Raw genomic sequence first — 18,064 nt, 5'->3', positions numbered from 1 at the left:
GATAAGCTGTATTCGGCTGTGGACAGCGGCTCGGCTTGTGAGAGCCCTGTGAACTGTAGGAAAGGGTCAGAGAATGCTGCGGGCTCTTGTCGAGAGGCTGCCTGAGGAAAAGGAGCAGCAGTTGTCCCAGGGACACCGCCGCGGTGTCAGCAGGTGTGCGGCTGCCGGTGGCAGGGAGCCCCGGTGGCGCCGGGCCCGGCTCGGTGCCGCCCGCGCTGCTGGGGCCCGGCCTTGGCCCGGCGCGCTGGGGCCGGCCCGGGGCCGAGCGGGCTGCGGGAGCCGGCTCTCCGCGCCGGGTGCGGGTGCTCTAACACGTGTTTTCGACATTGTTCCATAGCTTCGGTATAAAGGATTCAGCTGCTGCGTTCGCGGCAGCGTGTGCTTTGGCACGGGTGGGGAGCGGGCTGCAGCCGCGGTGTCACAGAACGCTCTGAATGCACTGACGCTGGGCAGAGGAGGCTCCGAGTTAGGCCCGGCGTCTCAGACCGGACGTGACAGAAGATGAGGGGAAAAGCTACGGAAACAGTGGAGGATGACGGAGGAAATGCTTTCTGAGGAGAGCTTCAAGGCCGCGGCCCTGGCTCAGAGGGGAGCGCTTGCAGGAGGAGGCTGGAACAGCAGTGAGGCGGCTCTGGAGCAGGTTCCGGGCGAGGTGAGCACAGGGCGGCACAGACCCTTGCCGGGCTGCGGCACAGACCCTTCCCTTCTCCCGAGCCTTCTCCCGAGCCTTCCCCGGCTGCGGCGGGCGGGTCCGCCCATGGCGCAGCGGGACCTCTGGGGGCCGCGAGGCGGCGCTGTGGAGCGGGGCGGGGCTGTCCCCACACCGCCCCCGCCCGGTCCTGTTCCCATTCCCGTTCTCGTTCCCATTCCCGGGCCCGGTCCTGTTCTCGGTCCCGTTCCCGTTCCCGTTCCAGGATCCGCTGCCTCGGCCCGGTTCCCCGTCGCTCGGGCCCTCGCGCCGTCACTGCCAGCGACGCTGCCGCCGCCTGTCCCGGGCTCCCGCCTCGGCGCAGGGGTTGTCCCCGCTCCACGAGGCTGTTCCTGGAGAACGCGGCTCCTGTCGCTGCCGGGTCCCCTCCGAGCTGCGTGTGCGCAGATGGGCGGGACACGGCGCCGGGGACGTGGCTGCGGCGCTTTGTGCGGTGCCAGCAGCTGCGACAGGCCTGGCAGGACGGCAGGGAGCTGTCAGGGCCTTGGGAAGCAAACCGTGTGCCCCTCCTGATGCGCTGCTGAAGCGCAGTCCTGCAACCAGCCTTGAGAAGGCTGCACAGGTGAAAAGAAAAGGCAATAATTGAGAGACAAGCGTGTTGCAGGTGGTTGGTGACGTCAGCTGAGCAGGCTCAGCTCCGCGGAGGAGCCCGAGCAGCCGCGGCTCAGCCAGCGCCTCAGAGCGCCTCAGCTCTCAGGGCCTGGCAACGGCAAACTGCATCTGCCGAGGGGAAACAGACGGGTATTGCTCTGATGGGTTTCGGAAAGAAACAAGTGTGGCGTTCTGCAGCATTTGTTCCTGGATGTATGCAGCCAGAGCACAGCTGGGGCCAGAAGGGCCCTCCAGAGATGCCCCCAGCCCCAGCTCTGGCACTGCAGCTGCCCACGACCCTCGCAATGCGGGCACAGCGCTGCACACACCCCTGCCCAGCTCGCACCAGAGCAAGAATTCACTGAACTTCCAAGAACCAACTGGTACAACCGCCCTGAAGGCTCCCACAGCCCAGGAGCAGCTGCGGCGCTGGCACAGCCGGACCCGGGGCCGCCTGCCATCCCTGGGAGCAGAGGGGCAGGGGGTGCCAGGGGGGCGCCTGCCGAGCCCCTGGGGATGGCCGGGCCCGAGGGAAGGGCAGCGGCAGCCGGGCGTACCCAGAGCGCCGGCAGCCCCGGCTCAGGCTCCTGGGGCCAGCCTGGCCCATGGCACAGAGGCTCCTCCCAGGGAAGAGCCAGTCAATCCCTGCTCGGTGTGAATGGTCGAGCCTCGACAGCCAGCAGAGCCCTGCCTTGCCCACAGCAGAGTGAACACAGCTTGCGTTTGAAAAGAACTTTATTTAAAATCAGCGATGATACAGACTGCCCCCGCTGTCACAGCACAAGGTGTCCCAGCACAAGGTCCCCGTGCCCTGGGCAGCCCCGGCTCACAGCAGTCCCAGTGATTCCATATGGAAATACAACGCGTACAGATCTGCTCCTTCACGGCTAACAGGCAATTCAGTAACCTCAACCCATTTTGTTTTCTATGATTTCTAGTGTAACCAGACTTAAAATTTGTCTTCTAAGAAATCTGGAGAAATCTTCCTTTAGCAACAGCGTGCACCAGCTGAGCAATTCCCACCACCTTTGTCACCGCGCAGACAGCAGAGCCAGCAGGAGTCAGGGCCATCAGCAGGGAAATATGATCAATAGCAGCATTTTCCACGTGATCTCAAGGTACAGTCGTCTACAGAAGAAGGAACTGTGATCACCAGTAGGGAAGCAGTTAATTACTGAATCCATTGTTAAAAGAAATTGAGTTGAAGGCGGGTTTTACCTTAAATAGGATTAAATATATATTGCAAGACACACCACACTCTGCAGGAGCTGCACATACAGAAGCAGAACTGTGGGCAGGGAGGCAGCGTGTCCCCCCCCTGCACCCAATATTCCCACACAACATTGTCAAATTTAAAACTATCACCACTTGTTGAAAGTTGTCCAAGAAGTATTTACAGCACAGGCAGGGCCGGGAGAGGCTTGGGGAGCCGCAGGTCTGGCCAGGGTGCTCCCGCAGTCCACGGAGCTCCAGCACTGGGTCCAGAGCAGCTGCTGCCCGGCCGTGCCAGCTCCTCGCACCCCTCTACCCCTACACAGACAAGCGTTTGGCGTGGATTAGGACAAAGCTACAGGCGGTGCCGCGGCGTGGGCACGGCGAGCACTGCCCATGCTGCAGTGGGCCCGCCCGGCGCACACGGGAGGATGCACGGCGGGGTCGGAGCGAGAGAGGCTCCTCGGGAACATGCTGCACGGTCGGGCTCCGGCCTCTACAGGAATCCTGGCTTCCAGCGTCAAATAAAGCCATTTCCAGCTATACAGCGAGGGCGGCACTGATCTGGGACCGGTGTTTAAACAGATGCCAGTTCCTACGGACCTACGTCGCGTATAGCTCCACGTATTACAGAGACCAGGCCGGATCTTCAGCGAATAAGTAGGTCCACGATTGTAGATCAACAACAGACTTTTATTGCTTTATACATGTGGTGCTGTTCAAGGCACTGTGGCACGGGCTAGAAAACTCGGAATGACTCGTGAAGGGACCTGGAATGCGACGCGGCCGGAGCCGCGCGCCGCTCCTCGGCAGCTGCCGCGGCGGCCGGGGCCGGCGGGCCATGGCCCGACAGCGGCCCCTCACATGCCCATCCGGATGCTCTGGATGATCTGGAAGATAGCTGCAAGAGAGCGGAGAGGGGAGCGCTCGCCGGGCAGCGCCAGCAGCGGGCTCGGGGCCCCGAGGGGCAGCGCCCGGCCCGGAGGGGCAGCGCCCGGCCCGGAGGGGCAATGCCCGACCCGGAGGGGCAATGCCCGGCCCGGAGGGGCAATGCCCGGCCCGAGCCGCCGCCGGACCCGTCCGCCCGCGCGCGGCCGCTCACCTGATCCGCAGACCACGAAGATGAAGAGAGCCAACAGCCAGGGCCCGACCGACGCCTTCTCCTCCGGGGCCGTTCTCTGCGAGCACAGCACCGCCGTCAGCGCAGCGCGGCCCGGCCCCGCCACCCCCGCCCGTGCCCGCCCGGCTCGGCCCGGCCCCGCGCACCGAGGTCTTGGCGACGTTCCCCCGCTGGGTGATGTTCTTGCTGTGCTTCTCGTTGGCCATGCGGATGCGCTGCTTGGCCACCATGTCCGCGCTCGGCCCGGTCCGGCCCGGCCGCCGCTGCCGCGTCAGCACCGCGCGCGCCGCACGCCGGGAGCGCGCCGGGGGCGGGGCCCGCGCGCGCCAACCCGCGCACGCGCCCCAGGCCCCGCCCCGCCCGGTAACGTGGCGCGCGCTGCGGCCGCTGCGCCGCCGCCGCCCCGGAACCGGAAACAGCGCTCCGCCCGCGCCCTAAGATGGCGCCGCCCGCGCCGCTGCTCGCAGGTGCGTCTGGCCCGGGCCCGGGGCCGGTGCGCGGGAGATGGCAGCCAAGTTGGGGTGGGGTGGCCCGGGGCCCCTCCGGTGCCCCGCCGCGCGGTCCTCCCCGGCGTGCGCTTCCGCGGCGTGGCCAAGTCCGGCCCCGGTCGTGGAGTTCTCGGCGGTGCCGGCCCCGGCGCTGGTCAGGGCTCGCCGGGCCCTGTGCTCGCTGGGCCAGGGCGAGCAGCGGCGCCCCAGAGGAGGGCCCGGTCCTGCCCCGAGCAGCCGCTCCGCCGCCGGCTCCCTCGCCCCGCGGAGCCCTCGCGGCCCCGTGTCGCGGATTCGTTCTCCGGCCGCGGGTGATTCACTCGCGGGTACCGGGGCGTGCGGGCAGCCGCTGCCGTGTCCGCTGCGCTCCGCGGGCTTTGGCTGCCGCTTCTCGAGAGGCGTGTTCCCTTTCCGTGGCTCGCTTTTTAAGCTGCCCCAACATAAGGGATGCGTATTGTCCTTTTCTGTATTTGTGAGCTTTAAACACGAGCCCGTTTCCCCGCACTCGGGCCCGTGGGGGCGGCAGTTGCTCGGGTGGATTTTTGGCTGCTCGCTGCCGTCTGTTGTGAGTTTGGATCCTAACGGGGAGCGTGACGGGAGGGCTGGAGAACACGGTCCGGCAGGGCTGCGCTGGTCCTGGGGCACACCTCAGCTGTGTTCGGGGTTCCCTTGGGGTCTCCGGGGGCTGTGCTGTGCGTGAGCCCTGTACAGTTGTACTTGGGCGTGAGAAGAGCTGCTCTCCTGTGGGGCTGTGGCTGCCCACCCTGGGGCACATCCTGCGCACGGGTGGCAGCTCCGGGGCCGTGTCCCGGCTGTGCCTGGGAATTTCCTTGTAGCAGGGTTGGGAAACACTGTGCATGGCTCAGGGTTCACAAGTTAGAAAATCACCTGCTTTGCCAATTTCCTGCATTTGAAATGAGTTGTTTGTTTCCCCTGCAGTGAGAGGCTCCGAGGGGCTGTACATGGTGAATGGGCCCCCCAGCTTCACTGAGAGCGTGGCATTCCAAAGGTACTGCTGGCACTGGCACTAAAGAAGTTGCTTTCTGAAAAATAAGGGTAGACTGTGGGATTGAAAAATGCGTGAATATAAGTGAGTTCAGAACACTGATGGCTTGGAGGGCTTTGCATTTCCCCGAGCTCTTGCTGACAGTCCCTGGGCAGGGGCAGCAGGGGCTGCACTGGGACACAGGGCTCCTCAGGAGCGCAGCAGGAAAGCTCTTGGCTTGGTTTTTGTTGAGAAAACCTCAACTATGGCACTGTTGGGTACTTATGTACATTTCTCATTTCTTTAGGGATTCTGGAAAAAATTGCAAAGCTGTTGCTTTTAGCAAGGATGGCTCCCTCTTTGCCTGGTGCAATGGAGAAAAGTGGGTGCATTTTATTATCTTAATGTTTAGCTTGTATGAAATGTAATCAGTTATGCCTCATTTACTCTTGTCTGTGTAAAGATGATTGCTGTTAAGGCAAGTGCTTGCATGTACACTTGAAATGGAGTTTATCAGATGAAATATTTTGTGTTCTTGGTGCACCCATGATGCACCCATTCCCATGCAGTCTGGATATGCTCTTGTAGAAGTGAAGGGAGACGACCCATCCTTTGATCAGCATCGAACTCCGATTTATTGATCCACCAGGCACATTTTATAACAGTGTTAATTAAGCTCATACATATTGCAAAACCCGAGCTCATCATAGGTTGCAGATTACACATTAATCCCTCCTTTTGTTTTCAATACCTGTGGTTTGTTATTGAGACCAAGATTTGTTTTCTCACCCTGATATGAACGGTTCTCAAGGCCTCCATGTTTGTCACTTTTGCTTTCCCATAACTTATCCAAGGACAAGATATTTATTTGTTATTAAAAAACAACCGGAGAACTTCTGCTGTTTACATAAATGTGCCTGAGAACCTTGTTGTTTACAGAAACAGGCTTTGAGAATTTGCTCCTCACAGCTGCCTTTTACTTTTCCATCAGCTGTATATGATTATGGCATGTCTGAACAAAACTCTATAAGCCATTTCTGAGCAAAATTCTCCAACATGCTCTCTTTTATTTGGTTGGTTTTTTATTCATGGCTCCCAGTACCTGATCTCTGGGATTAATCTATTAGTAGAGTCCACAGAAAATAATGAGTCTATTCACCTTGTGAACATTACAATACAAGGTTCCTTTTTTATAGGTCAGGTGCATTATAGAGTTCACTCTCATATTTAGAGCTTATGTGTTGCATACAAAAATATTATGTTTTGACCAGTGGTTTCTGTCAGGCTTGGGTGTCTGGTTTTAAAATGTGCTCTCGGAAAAATTTAGTAAAAACAAGGGGGGCAGGGGAAGCTCTTCCAATTTTGTTCCATTGGCCAAATTTGGAGCAGATCTAGAAGAGTCAAAGACTTGAACAATTCTCTCAGCATTAATTAATTATTGTAAGCATGTTTTATTGAAATAGCATCTTTTGGTTCCAGAGTCAATGTTTTTAATGTCACCAGAGCTGAGTTACTGCATTCCTTTGATCTCCCAAAGACAGTTTGCCTTGAATTCTCACCAAAGAATAACGTTCTGGCAACGTGGCAGGCCTATGCAAGTGAGTATTGTACCAGCTGGGGGGGCTTTGTGCCAGCTGGGAGGCTTTGAGCCCACGTGTGTTGGCCAAATGAGCAGTGCGGGAAGGCGCAGGAGGCTGTGCGGGCAGTCAGGAGCACCGTGCAGAGGGAGGGGTGCCTCTGAGAGCAGCTGGCGTGGGCTGTGCTCCCCACGCTCTGTCAGAGCAGTGCCCGTGCTCACAGTCCCTCTGCCACTCAGGCACGTCTGTCCTGAGCTTTGGTGAGTGGTCCTGGTGCCGTGTGCCCTGCAGGCAGCTCCTGTTCTTGGGTAGGCAAGGGACATGGTGTGCTGGCCTGGAGAGTTGTGTCCTGCCTGGGGCCCATGGCTGGAGGGTTCTCCGTGTCCAGAGCTTTATTCCTGCTCTGCATCCCTGGGGGTTTGAGATGCCGGTTCGGAGAGCTGCAGTGCTGCCTGAGGCACAGACAGCGTGAATGCTGCCTTGGGAGGGAAGAGCTGGGCAAGGCTGGGCCCTGGGAGCTGGCCAGGCTGTGGGGAGACTGGGAGCTGGGCCAGGCTGTAGGGTGAGAGAACGTCCCAAGCTGTGAGCTGCTCTGGGGCTGCTGTGAGTCACTGACAGCAGCAGGCAGGCTGGGCTAGCCTGGGTCAGGAGGAGAGTACAGACAGCTTAAGGGCAGCAGAACCGTTTTGCATGGCTTGCAGAGAGAGCAGCAGTGACTACAGTGAAGGGACAAAATCACCTCATTCCTGTGAGAGCAAAACACTGGAGTGGAGAACATGCCTCCGTTGTTTGCCCTGAGGATGGTTTTGGGTTAAAGAGCTGTGCAGGTGTTGGTTGCAGCCTTGCAGTGGGGAGCAGAAACCCTGCACTCCAAATGTGAGTTCTTTATGCCAGCAGGCTGAGGTTAATAGGTGCAGCAATCAGCATTCGTGGGTTTGGTCCCTCGGGGCAGAAGCTGCATGCTTGCGAGAAGTTCATGCAGAACCACGAGGTGGAATGTTGGGGTGAAGCAGATTTAAGCCTCTGTGGTTTTTTTGCAGCTGCTAAGGATGGCACAGCCGGGGTGCCCAACCTGCAGCTCCATGATCTGAGAACTGGAAAATGCTTAAAGTCTTTTGTGCAGAAAAAGATGCAGAACTGGTAAATAAGCCTTCCAGATGCTAATTGTTTACAAACAAATGTGGTTTTCAAAATCTGATCCAGGTAAATGGAGCTGTTAGTGTGGTGTTGGCTTTCAAAGCAATGCCTGCTGCTAACTGAAAGCCAGAGTCTGTGCCTGTGAGTGTCTGTGTGTAGTTTATTGTAAATTCACTCTCACTTTGCACCACAGAGGAAAGCTGAGCAGACAATAACTAAGTCCACTTGTGTATTTTTGCTATGCAGATGTAATTTATCCACATTAAATGTATCATGTTTGAACATTGTGGGTTCACAGTAGAGGGAAAAAACAATCTTGGAGTGCTAATGATGAGCATAATTTCATGTTTCTGACTTTCCCCTTAATGTGCAGGTGTCCTTGCTGGGCAGAGGATGAAAGCATTTGTGCCAGAAATGTGAACAATGAGGTGCACTTCTTTGAAAACAACAACTTCAGTATGCGAGTATTTCTCTACATTTAATTCCCTCTATAAATGCTGCTTCTTTTGAGGGGTGTTTTTTGTTTTCAGGTTTTTCTTTGTTTTTTCATTTGCTTGCCTTTTATTTTAAATACTGCCTACATTCTATTTCAGTTTAGAATTCAGAATCATTATTTCACTTTCTTATTTATATTTTCACTGACTAACATGATGTGAAATGCATCTGATTCTCAGTAAAAAAGGCCTTATTCTATATTGTTACTCATTTAATGAGATCCATGAAATTGTTTTGTAGAAAATGTGATCTGCCATTACTTCCTTGGGTTGTGCATATTCTGTCAATAGATTGCTAAAAATGGCTCATTAAAAAGTTGGTGGCAAAAATGAAATAGTGAAGCCTGAAGATTTTTACCACAGAGATTTACTGTTGGTGATAGAATATCTGGAGTCGATAGGTGTTTAAAAGGGAAAGGGGAAGAAAAAAAGCAGAAAGATAAAAACTAATTAGAACAAAAATGTAAAGGAGTGAAAAGAAAACTGAGGGGAGAACAGCAGCATGTGGTTTTAGTTTTATATTTAGTTTTGCATTCTTTGTTTTGTTTTAAATATGAAGTTGATAGAAGAATTAGGGCTACAAGAGGTTCAGTTTGCTGAGAATTAGCCCTGGTGATGTTAGTCAAGCTGTGGGAAGCGGGGAATGTCAGCCTCAGCAGGATGTCTGCTGGCAGTGCACATTCCTGGCTGCAGTGGAGCTGTGGGGGGATGCTGCTGTGCCCTGAGCAGCCTGTTGGGAAGAGTTATCCCACGGAGGTGTGGGGGGAGAGCCCCTGCCTCCGTGTGATGGCCCCTGAATGTGACTGAAGCCAGCACAGATAAGGTGAAGAACATCTGCTTCAAACACAGGCTGCATTCACCTTGGGTTCAGAGGCTTCCTTTGCTTTTTGAACTTCCAAATACTGAGTGCTGAGTTTCAGGCATAGGCTTGATTAAAGTTGGTTTTGTAGGTGAAATGGGAAAATAATAGTCGTTTGCCTAGAAAAAGAGATCCTTTGTGATTGTCTTTACTGGTCTGCGTTATGCAGGATACAGCCCCACAGCAGGCTGTGGCTAGGACATCCAGGTAACGTGGTTTGTCATTAACATCAGACATCTGTGGCCTTTTTCTTGGCAGATACCATTGCAAACAAGCTGCATTTGCAGAAGGTCAGTGATTTTGTGCTGTCCCCAGGAGCACAGCCAACCAAGGTACTTCTGATCCAGCTTCCAATCTTTTTTTTTGTTTTCTTAAAAAAAACCCACTGTGATTTTAGTACTAGTGTAACTATTTTAGTAACTATGCTCTGTGCTACCAAGGCTTTAACCTGCAGTGAAATCTCGTGGCTGTTTCAGGTTGCTGTTTATGTCCCAGGCAGCAAAGGTGCTCCGTCCTTTGTCAGGCTCTACCAGTACCCCAACTTTGGGGGCCCGCAGTCAGCACTAGCCAACAAAAGCTTCTTTAAAGCTGACAAGGTGACAATGCTGTGGAACAAAAAAGGTATAACAGCTGTGTACTGACACTTTTATATTGTGCTCGTTTGGGATTGACTTTGTTTGCTGTGTGGGGTTTGTGTTTAATTTGCATATGTTCATAAATCCTGAGGGTGGCCATTAATGCTTTGCTGAGGTGCATTTCTGCACACCCTGGAGTGCTCAGCACTTATCCTGTGACTTTCATCATTTTTTGTGTTGTACTTGAAAATATTCTATACATGCTGGTAAATTTTTCAGTTGAATGACAAATTCCTATATAATTTTGCATTCTGTGTCGATAATGAAATTGGATTGTAAACATAACAACAGTTCATGTGATGATATGATCTTAACCTGTAGAATTATCTGTATGCATACATTCGATAACTGGGGTGAGCTGAGAGGCCTCTGTGCTTTGTTGTTTGTTAGCAATGAGCTGTTTCAGAATGGTTTTGTACAAATCATTTTACTTCAACCCACATAGTTTGGAATGTAAAGGAAGGTGTGGAAACCATGCTTGGGCACTGTGAGAGACAGCAAAGATTGTTGCTCGAGACATTTTAGGGTGCGTGTGTCTGTGGAAGGGGCAGGCTGGGCCTTGCCCTGGTGAGACAGTGCCCTGCTCTGCACCCCCCACAGCTTTGGATAACAGATGTGCATACATAAGATGTTGAAGAAATGTTTCAGTCAAGGATTGATCAGGATGTTTGGTTTCTGCCATAGTTTAATTTTTTTTTTAATAGCCGCAAAGGATGTTCACTTGCTTGTGATGTAACAGTAAATGAATAGAGAAAGGAATGTATTCAGTGCTTTTGTGTTAGCATTTAGGAAAAACTCAATTCAAAAGAGACCGATACCACACAAGCACCCAGTCGGAGCTCATAGCAGAGCTGGTGTTGCTCAGTGAGGTGTTCAGTGCAGCGGCTGCCGTGGTTTCCAGCAGCTGTGCCGCAGTAACTGTGTGTGTTCGCAGCCACGGCCGTGCTGGTGGTTGCCAGCACCGAGGTGGACAAGAGCGGTGCCTCCTACTACGGCGAGCAGACGCTGCACTACCTGGCGGCCAGCGGGGAGAGCGCCGTGGTGCAGCTGCGTGAGTACGGGCGGGGCGGGGCCTGGGCGGGCGGGGCCTAGGCGGGCGGGGCCGGGCCGGGCTGGGCGGGGCCTGGGCGGGCGGGGCCGGGTTGGGCTCCGCTGCCCTGCAGCTCCTGCCTCTGCCAGGCTCCTTAGTCTCATGAAGTGACCGTTAGAACAAAATCCTCTAAACAAAAAATCCTTCACTTTTTTTTTTGTTGTTTGTTTTTTACCTCTGCAGGGGGATGTTGCTTTTTTCTGGGTTGTTGTGGGGATTTTTTCAGTAGCTGGATTTTATTACCTATTATAGACTTACCATCTTAATGTCAGTGGCATTCAGTTAATACATACATAAAGGTTCCAGTAAATACAAACTGATAATTTGACTGGGAAGGTGTTCAGGTGCACAGGGAGGGAGCTATACTCATTTTCTGAGAAAACACCTGGACAATGGAGCCAGGTTGATGTCTGAGAATCCATAATGGGCAGGAATGTGTGTAACCAAACAGAATAGTCCTACCTGCACTTAAACACATGCAAGATACTGCCCTCAGTGAGCCAGGGCAGAGTGACAGCAGCGCTTCGAAATCTGTGGGAAAATAAAACTCCTTTATTTTGTATTGTAATACTGAAAGTGTTTTAAAACCTAAAAATGACATATTGGAGGGCAGCAGATGAATGTGCTTAATTCCAGTGTCTAGCTTTAACTGGAAATCCATGCCTGAACTTCTGCTGTGGGGGTCTTTTTTCCTGCTCTCAAGCTCTTGCTCTTGTGTGCAAACATCTGGCCTGCTTGGGATTGTAGAGGCTGATGTGTTGGGAGTGCTTGGGAGCACTGGGGGTGGGGTGACGTGGACTGCCTTTGCTGGAGGTGAATGTGAACACTTCCATAACAGTGCTGGCTGGGAGCATTTCCAGGTTGCCTTCTGCTGCAAAACTTGTGGATGAGTACTGTGCCCCGTTTCCCCTTGATAGTAACTCCCCTGGGGAAGGAGAATTGGGGTCGTGACTCAGTATATAGAATCTCTTTGGGAGTAGTTTGACCCAGCTTACAAGTAGAGCACTACTTGTTTAACTACATACCTACTAAAATGTTCTTTATTTCTACTGCATCTGTATTTAACAGGAAGACTTTTCATTTAATTTAGCTATTCCTTTTCAAGGAAAAGTCCAAACTGATAAAAGCAAGTGGTGGCACTTGGACTCAGAGTGCCTGGGGAGTTGGATCTTTTTTGAAGTGCAGTTTTGAAGGTTTTTTCCACTCTGGCATTTGCAAAGGGCTTTTCATTTTCGACTAAGATGTGGTGCTGCTGCAGGCTCTGGCAGAGCTCTGAAGCCTGCATGGAGCTGTCCTCATCTCTCCAGCTGTTGCTGTCACCAAGTGTCATTTTCTGTCACCTCTGTAGCTGAGCTGCATTGGGTTAATGTCACTGATAAGGTTTTGAAGGGGAGCACACAGTGTGATCCTTGTTTCTAAAGATAATGAGACTTCAGAGTGACAACAGACATGAACCATTTAACTCAGTTTGAACATCTTGGGTCAAGTCTGGATTTAAGGATTCAGTAATGCATTTGGCATTTATCTGAACTATGGGTGAATATACCCAGATGATGAAAAGTTATATGGTTTGTATTTACCTCTGGGTATTTTACCTGAGTTTTCATCACTAATTCATTATTCTTCAGTATATCCTAATGTTCCAACCCCCAGAATAGCTTCTAACAGTAGCAAGTTTTGATCATTACATGTAAGGCCATTTTTGTGTGCTCACCCACATTTAAGTCTGACTTATAAAATATTGTGCATGGGCATGGTCCACAGATAACTCAGGTCACTATTGCTTACCTTTAGAAAGCTGAACTACACAATATTTCTTAGATTAAAAGAAGAGGAGCTATTATCCAGCTGGTATAAAACTCCTGTTTTTGCAGGTTTCCAGTGGGACAATTTGAGAAGGCCCTGAGGTCATACTTGAGGAAAAAAAAAATGGATTTTTTTTACATATCAAGCTATGCTTACTGTTAAAGTGTTGGTGCTGGCCGTACAGAGGTAATTTGGAATGACTGCAGTTGTTGTTGCAAACTGTAACTAAAGTTATCAGAAGATACAAGGTTGTTTTTCCCTCTGTCGTTAGCAGAATTAATTTTCACCGTCAATAATTAGAATACAGCATTTTAGCGAAGCATGAAGAGTCACTATGGATTTTATTTTGGCTTGCTCTGAAAAAACAGTGTCTCGCAACAGCTGCATGTTCTTCCTTTTCCTTTAGCCAAAAACGGCCCTATTTACGATGTTGCCTGGAGCCCCAATTCTGTCGAGTTCTGCGCCGTGTATGGTTTCATGCCTGCCAAAGCCACGGTTTTTAACCTGAAGTGCGACCCCGTGTTCGATTTTGGCACCGGGCCTCGCAACGCCGCCTACTACAGCCCCCACGGACACATCCTGGTGCTGGCAGGGTTTGGGAACCTCAGGGGACAGATGGAAGTGTGGGACGTTAAGAACTACAAGCTGATTTCCAAGCCGGTGGCCTCGGACTCCACGTACTTCGCGTGGTGTCCCGACGGGGAGCACATCGTGACGGCCACGTGCGCCCCGCGGCTGCGCGTGGGCAACGGCTACAAGATCTGGCACTACACGGGCTCGGTGCTGCACGCCCACGAGGTGCCGGCGGACCAGGAGATGTGGCAGGTGTTCTGGCAGCCCTTCCTGGACGGCGTGTTCCCCGAGAGAGCCGTGCGGTACCAGGCGGTGCCCGGCGAGCCGCCCCGCGCCGCGCCCGGCCCCGCGCAGGCGTACCGCCCGCCCGCCCTGCGCCACCGGCCCGCCACGGGCTCCAAGCTGGTGAGTGCCGCCGCCCCGGGCACTGCCCGCCTGGCCGTGGCTCCTGGAGCTCGGCCTCAGCTCCAAGCTGGTGAGTGCCGCTGCCCCGGGCACTGCCCGCCTGGGGCTCGGCTCCTGGAGCTCGGCCTCAGCTCCAAGCTGGTGAGTGCCGCCGCCCCGGGCACTGCCCGCCTGGCCGTGGCTCCTGGAGCTCGGCCTCAGCTCCAAGCTGGTGAGTGCCGCTGCCCCGGGCACTGCCTGCCCGGCCGTGGCTCCTGGAGCTCGGCCTCAGCTCCAAGCTGGTGAGTGCCGCTGCCCCGGGCACTGCCCGCCCGGCCGTGGCTCCTGGAGCTCGGCCTCAGCTCCAAGCTGGTGAGTGCCGCTGCCCCGGGCACTGCCTGCCCGGCCGTGGCTCCTGGAGCTTGGCCTCGGGATCTGCATGCTTTTGGGAGGAGCTGAGAGCAGCAGCCAGGCTGACAGCGGCCAGGCTGACGGCACTGTGCGGGCTTGGAGGGGTTTTGGTGACCTCCTTGGCACTCTGCTCACAGTTTGCAAGAATGTATGCTAGAAAGCTCTCATCTCTTTGGCCCAAACACCGTCCTTTCACAAAGCGTTTGCAACCTTCTGTAGTACTCTTTGCAGCATGTGCTGGAACACTAAACTCATGTGGTGAAATTGAGTACTCTGGTTAGGAAAGAAGCCTCTGATCTGGGTGACTTGACCCTGCCAGTTCTGGACCCAGCCAGCCTGGGGCTTGAGTAGCCTCCCAACAGCCATTCTTTCTTGGGTTTTTTGTTTTTAATGAGGTAAATGTACTTACTGGAGATTGGATCATTAGCAAGTCAGCTGCAGCTTAAACACATTTCAGTACAGTGATCTGCTTGTATGATTAGTTTCTTTCTGCAAGTTTCCAGAGTAGGCTGAGTATAACTAATTCCATGTAACAGCTGCACCCTTAGTGTTTGGGTCCCGGAGAGCTTTGATTTTGAGCCTGGTGCTTTGCAGGAGACTGTGAGCAGTCTGTTGTTAGCCATGCTGAGGGCTGCTCTCACAGACCATCCCTGAGCAGAGGGAGTAGGGAAAAGAAACAGTCAGTAAAATAATTCTCCTTACTTATATGGGCAAAAAGTTTTGTCACACGCATTAAAAAAATACAGTTCCGCAACTGAGAGTTATCTTAAAAACACCAAACAGCCTCCTTTCTCAGCCCTCACTGCCTCCCAAGAGCCACCCATGTCCCCTCCCTGCACTCAGCCTTCCTCTCTGGACATCAGGAGTTTGAGCTACAAAGCTGTCAGCAACAGCAAAATGCCAGGCTTCAGTCATTTTGTGATTAGTTATTCTTGGATTTTGTTTTGTTTCTGAGATAGAAAACAATGATTTTGTTTACTTACTGGAAAACTATGAAATCATTGGGGCACATGGGGTAGTCCCATGCATACTCGAGTGGATGAGTTTGAAACCCTTTTCACCATTCTTTGGCTGTTCCAAGGAGTGTGTACTTTTTCCTCCACTTTCTTTCCTTTTTCTTTCCTTTTTCTTTCCTTTTTCTTTCCTTTTTCTTTCCTTTTTCTTTCCTTTTTCTTTCCTTTTTCTTTCCTTTTTCTTTCCTTTTTCTTTCCTTTTTCTTTCCTTTTTCTTTCCTTTTTCTTTCCTTTTTCTTTCCTTTTTCTTTCCTTTTTCTTTCCTTTTTCTTTCCTTTTTCTTTCCTTTTTCTTTCCTTTTTCTTTCCTTTTTCTTTCTTTTTTCTTTTTTCTTTCATCTTTGCATATGATGTTGTCTGAGGTAGATTTTGGGGTTTCTGTGCCAACATGGAATGTGGGGTTTTAACCATTTTGCATGTCCCGCAGCATGAAGATGAGCCACCCCAGAACATGAAACCCCAGCTGGGAGGCAGTGATAAGCCAGTGTCTAAAGTAGCTCTCAAAAATCAGAGGAAGCATGAAGCTAAGAAAGCTGCTAAGCAGGTACTGCAAAAGTCGTCGTTGTAAGAATCACGTTAATTAGTTAATTAGCTTCCCGAAAGGCAGCGGTCAGCCTTATGTGGCAGTGTGGGAAGGGCAGCAGAGTTTAACCAGAGAAGAGCAGCTACAGAAGGGTGATTCAGCAGTAACAGCTTTGCTGAGTCGCTGCAAATGTTAGCTAAAATAAGTGTGGAGACAAGGTGATTCTGGCTCCTCACATCTGCAGAATGGGGTTTGGTGTTGGGTAGGAGGGAGGAACAGGTGGGTGCTTCGTGTTCCCTGCAGGTCAAGGCTGAGGTGTGTATTTAGGGCAGACCAGAGACAGCCTGTCTGTCACTTCTGCACTTACTGTTCATTGACTAGGTCGATAAAAGTCAGCTTTTGGTATTAGCCTTCCAATTACTACAAACCTCTGCCACAATAATTTCTTTAAATGCTATTTTAAAAAAAATCTAGCACTGCTTTTGAGCCCTTTCTTTTTGCTTCGCAGACAATGACCCAGTCTGCTTTGTAAAATATTTGTGTATGTATTTGTCGTATCACCCTTAAACTGGTGTTTCCCTGTGCTGTGTGTGGTTGGGACCTTGAGGAAGTAAAAGTTAAACAAGAAACAGCATGTGAGCTGTTCCACATAAGCCTTTGTCCATGGAAGGCACATCAATAGATAATGCAGTACCTCTGAGCAAGTCATCCTGGAGTTTGGAATACATCCAGCAAACTGGGGAAAGAAGGAATATTAAATGGATCCTCTAAAGTAATTAAAGACATTTTTCATTCTCTTTGTAATCAAAGGTATTTTCTATATTGTGTTTCTGTGTCTACAGGAGGCCAAAGCTGATGCACCCCAAGGCCCTGCCCAGGTCAGAACCCCACAGAATGCCCTACAGAACACTGTGCCAGCCATGACCACGGGAGATCCTGAAGTGGATAAGAAGATAAAGAATTTGAAAAAGGTGCGAAGAGATTCTTAGATTTCTAACAGACAGTATTCCCCCAAGCGCTGGTCTGTCAGACCTGGTGCAAGTGTAAGGTGAGCTGAGTCCAGGAAGATGCAGGAACCTTCACGGAATTGTCCCAGATTTGTACCCCCGTCCCTTTGCCCTCCCGCCTGTGCAGCCATCGTGTCCAGGGCTCCTGAAGGTCCCATCAGAGGTGGCAGCACAGGGGGCAGTTTCTAAAGCTGACCCTCAGGAACGCCGTGGAGGTGCAGCCAGTCCCAGCTGAGGGCCAGGGTGCCCTGGCAGGTGTTGGTGCTCAGACAGGAGCTCTGTGCCTTCCGCGGGTGTTGGCACCTGCATCTGCCAAGGGAACAGTGCCCTTGTGGCCTGAGTGCAAAGTTTACTGCCAGTCCTGAGAATTCTTGCATTAAATAATTCCAGAACAGAAATTGTTGAGTTCTGGCTAGAGAATCTTTCCCATTTATCTTGCTGCCTCCTGCTGCTCATAGTCTCTGGATTAACTTTCCAGGCTTTTTGAGGAGAATGTGTGGTGAAGAGGGATGGTGATGGAGTAATTTCCAGTTTTGGATCTAGCCCTTCAGTGAGACAATGCCTGGTGTTTGTTTCTGAGATGAAGTACTGCTGTTCCTAAGTTCTATTCCTGAAAGAAATGTGTGTTATGGGTGGGAAATTCTGGGTGAAGCTTCTGGAGATGTTCAAGGGATTGTGCTTTCCATAGAGACCTGCCTCCAGACACATCAGCAACTTCTAAGATTTATTTTCTGTTGTTGTTTCACCAATATTTTTGTTTGTTTGTTTGTTTGTTTTCAGAAACTAAAGGCAATTGAGCAACTGAAAGAACAGGCAGCTGCTGGCAAACAGCTGGAAAAGAATCAGGTATGATTGAGATCTGTACAGTTTATTCCAGGTTCATTTTATAATAAGCTACATCTATGACATTTTCTGCTCTAGGTGGAGAAGATTCAGAAAGAAGCTGCTCTCCTTAAGGAACTGGAAGACCTAGAACTGGGTGTTTAAATCTTCCTCGAGCTCCAGTGTGGTGCTAACACAAAGTTCATGCAAAATGTAGTTTTGTTAAACATTTCAGCAGATGACCAAGGGTTCGACAGTCCACAGATTTGCTGCTCATTTGCCTTTAAAAAAGAGTTTTCCTAAAGATTTGTGCACATGAAGCCGTAAGCAAGCGATGAGTATCTATCAGCCAGTTCTGCTGCTGTTCCAACGAGAAACGCGCTCCTTTTCTGAGAACATACTGCCTAGAACAGATTTTTTTTCCTTATTTGGGTGGGAGAAGGGAAGGCGACAAAGACATTTGATAGCTTTATTATATTTAAGAAGAGATGCGATCTTTATGCGATGACGGGCCGTAGATGAAATAAAGAGCATTTATAACAGCGAGCTGTCGGAGCGCTGTGTGCCCGCCAGGGGGCGCCAGGGGGCGGGGCTCCGGCCCTGGCCCCGCCCCGCCGCGCGCGTGACCT

At 51.9% G+C, this 18,064-nt stretch overlaps 2 protein-coding genes across 4 annotated transcripts; one reads left to right on the top strand and one right to left on the bottom strand.

Annotated features, from left to right (window-relative positions):
• The first annotated feature begins 523 nt into the window (after positions 1-523).
• EIF2A (eukaryotic translation initiation factor 2A) lies at positions 524-17,981 on the top strand. Of its 3 annotated transcripts, none has more exons than XM_054282787.1 (14): positions 524-652; positions 5,060-5,129; positions 5,413-5,487; positions 6,585-6,703; positions 7,723-7,822; positions 8,193-8,275; positions 9,431-9,504; positions 9,649-9,793; positions 10,742-10,858; positions 13,110-13,681; positions 15,511-15,627; positions 16,449-16,577; positions 17,394-17,459; positions 17,535-17,981. In XM_054282787.1, the coding sequence occupies exons 2-14, from the start codon at positions 5,083-5,085 to the stop codon at positions 17,598-17,600; spliced, it is 1,710 nt and encodes a 569-aa protein (XP_054138762.1). In that variant the 5' UTR covers positions 524-652; positions 5,060-5,082; the 3' UTR covers positions 17,601-17,981. The 3 variants fall into 3 exon arrangements, with proteins under 3 accessions (XP_054138762.1, XP_054138763.1, XP_054138761.1); XM_054282788.1 differs by lacking the exon at positions 524-652 and adding an exon at positions 4,021-4,099 and having other exon boundaries at positions 13,110-13,528; XM_054282786.1 differs by lacking the exon at positions 524-652 and adding an exon at positions 4,021-4,099.
• SERP1 (stress associated endoplasmic reticulum protein 1) lies at positions 2,018-3,918 on the bottom strand. Its single transcript, XM_054282790.1, has 3 exons — positions 3,779-3,918; positions 3,615-3,690; positions 2,018-3,413 (listed from the first exon to the last, which is right to left on the bottom strand). Exons 1-3 carry the CDS (start codon positions 3,860-3,862, stop codon positions 3,373-3,375), a joined length of 201 nt encoding a protein of 66 aa, XP_054138765.1. The 5' UTR covers positions 3,863-3,918; the 3' UTR covers positions 2,018-3,372.
• Positions 17,982-18,064: the final 83 nt, after the last annotated feature.

Source organism: Melozone crissalis, unplaced genomic scaffold, assembly GCF_028551555.1.
Source record: "Melozone crissalis strain CALT ecotype California unplaced genomic scaffold, PUWL_Pcris_2 ptg000034l_1, whole genome shotgun sequence".
Classification (NCBI taxonomy): Eukaryota; Metazoa; Chordata; class Aves; order Passeriformes; family Passerellidae; genus Melozone; species Melozone crissalis.
Note: the sequence above shows the minus strand (reverse complement) of the source record. Positions and strands in the feature narration are given on the sequence as shown.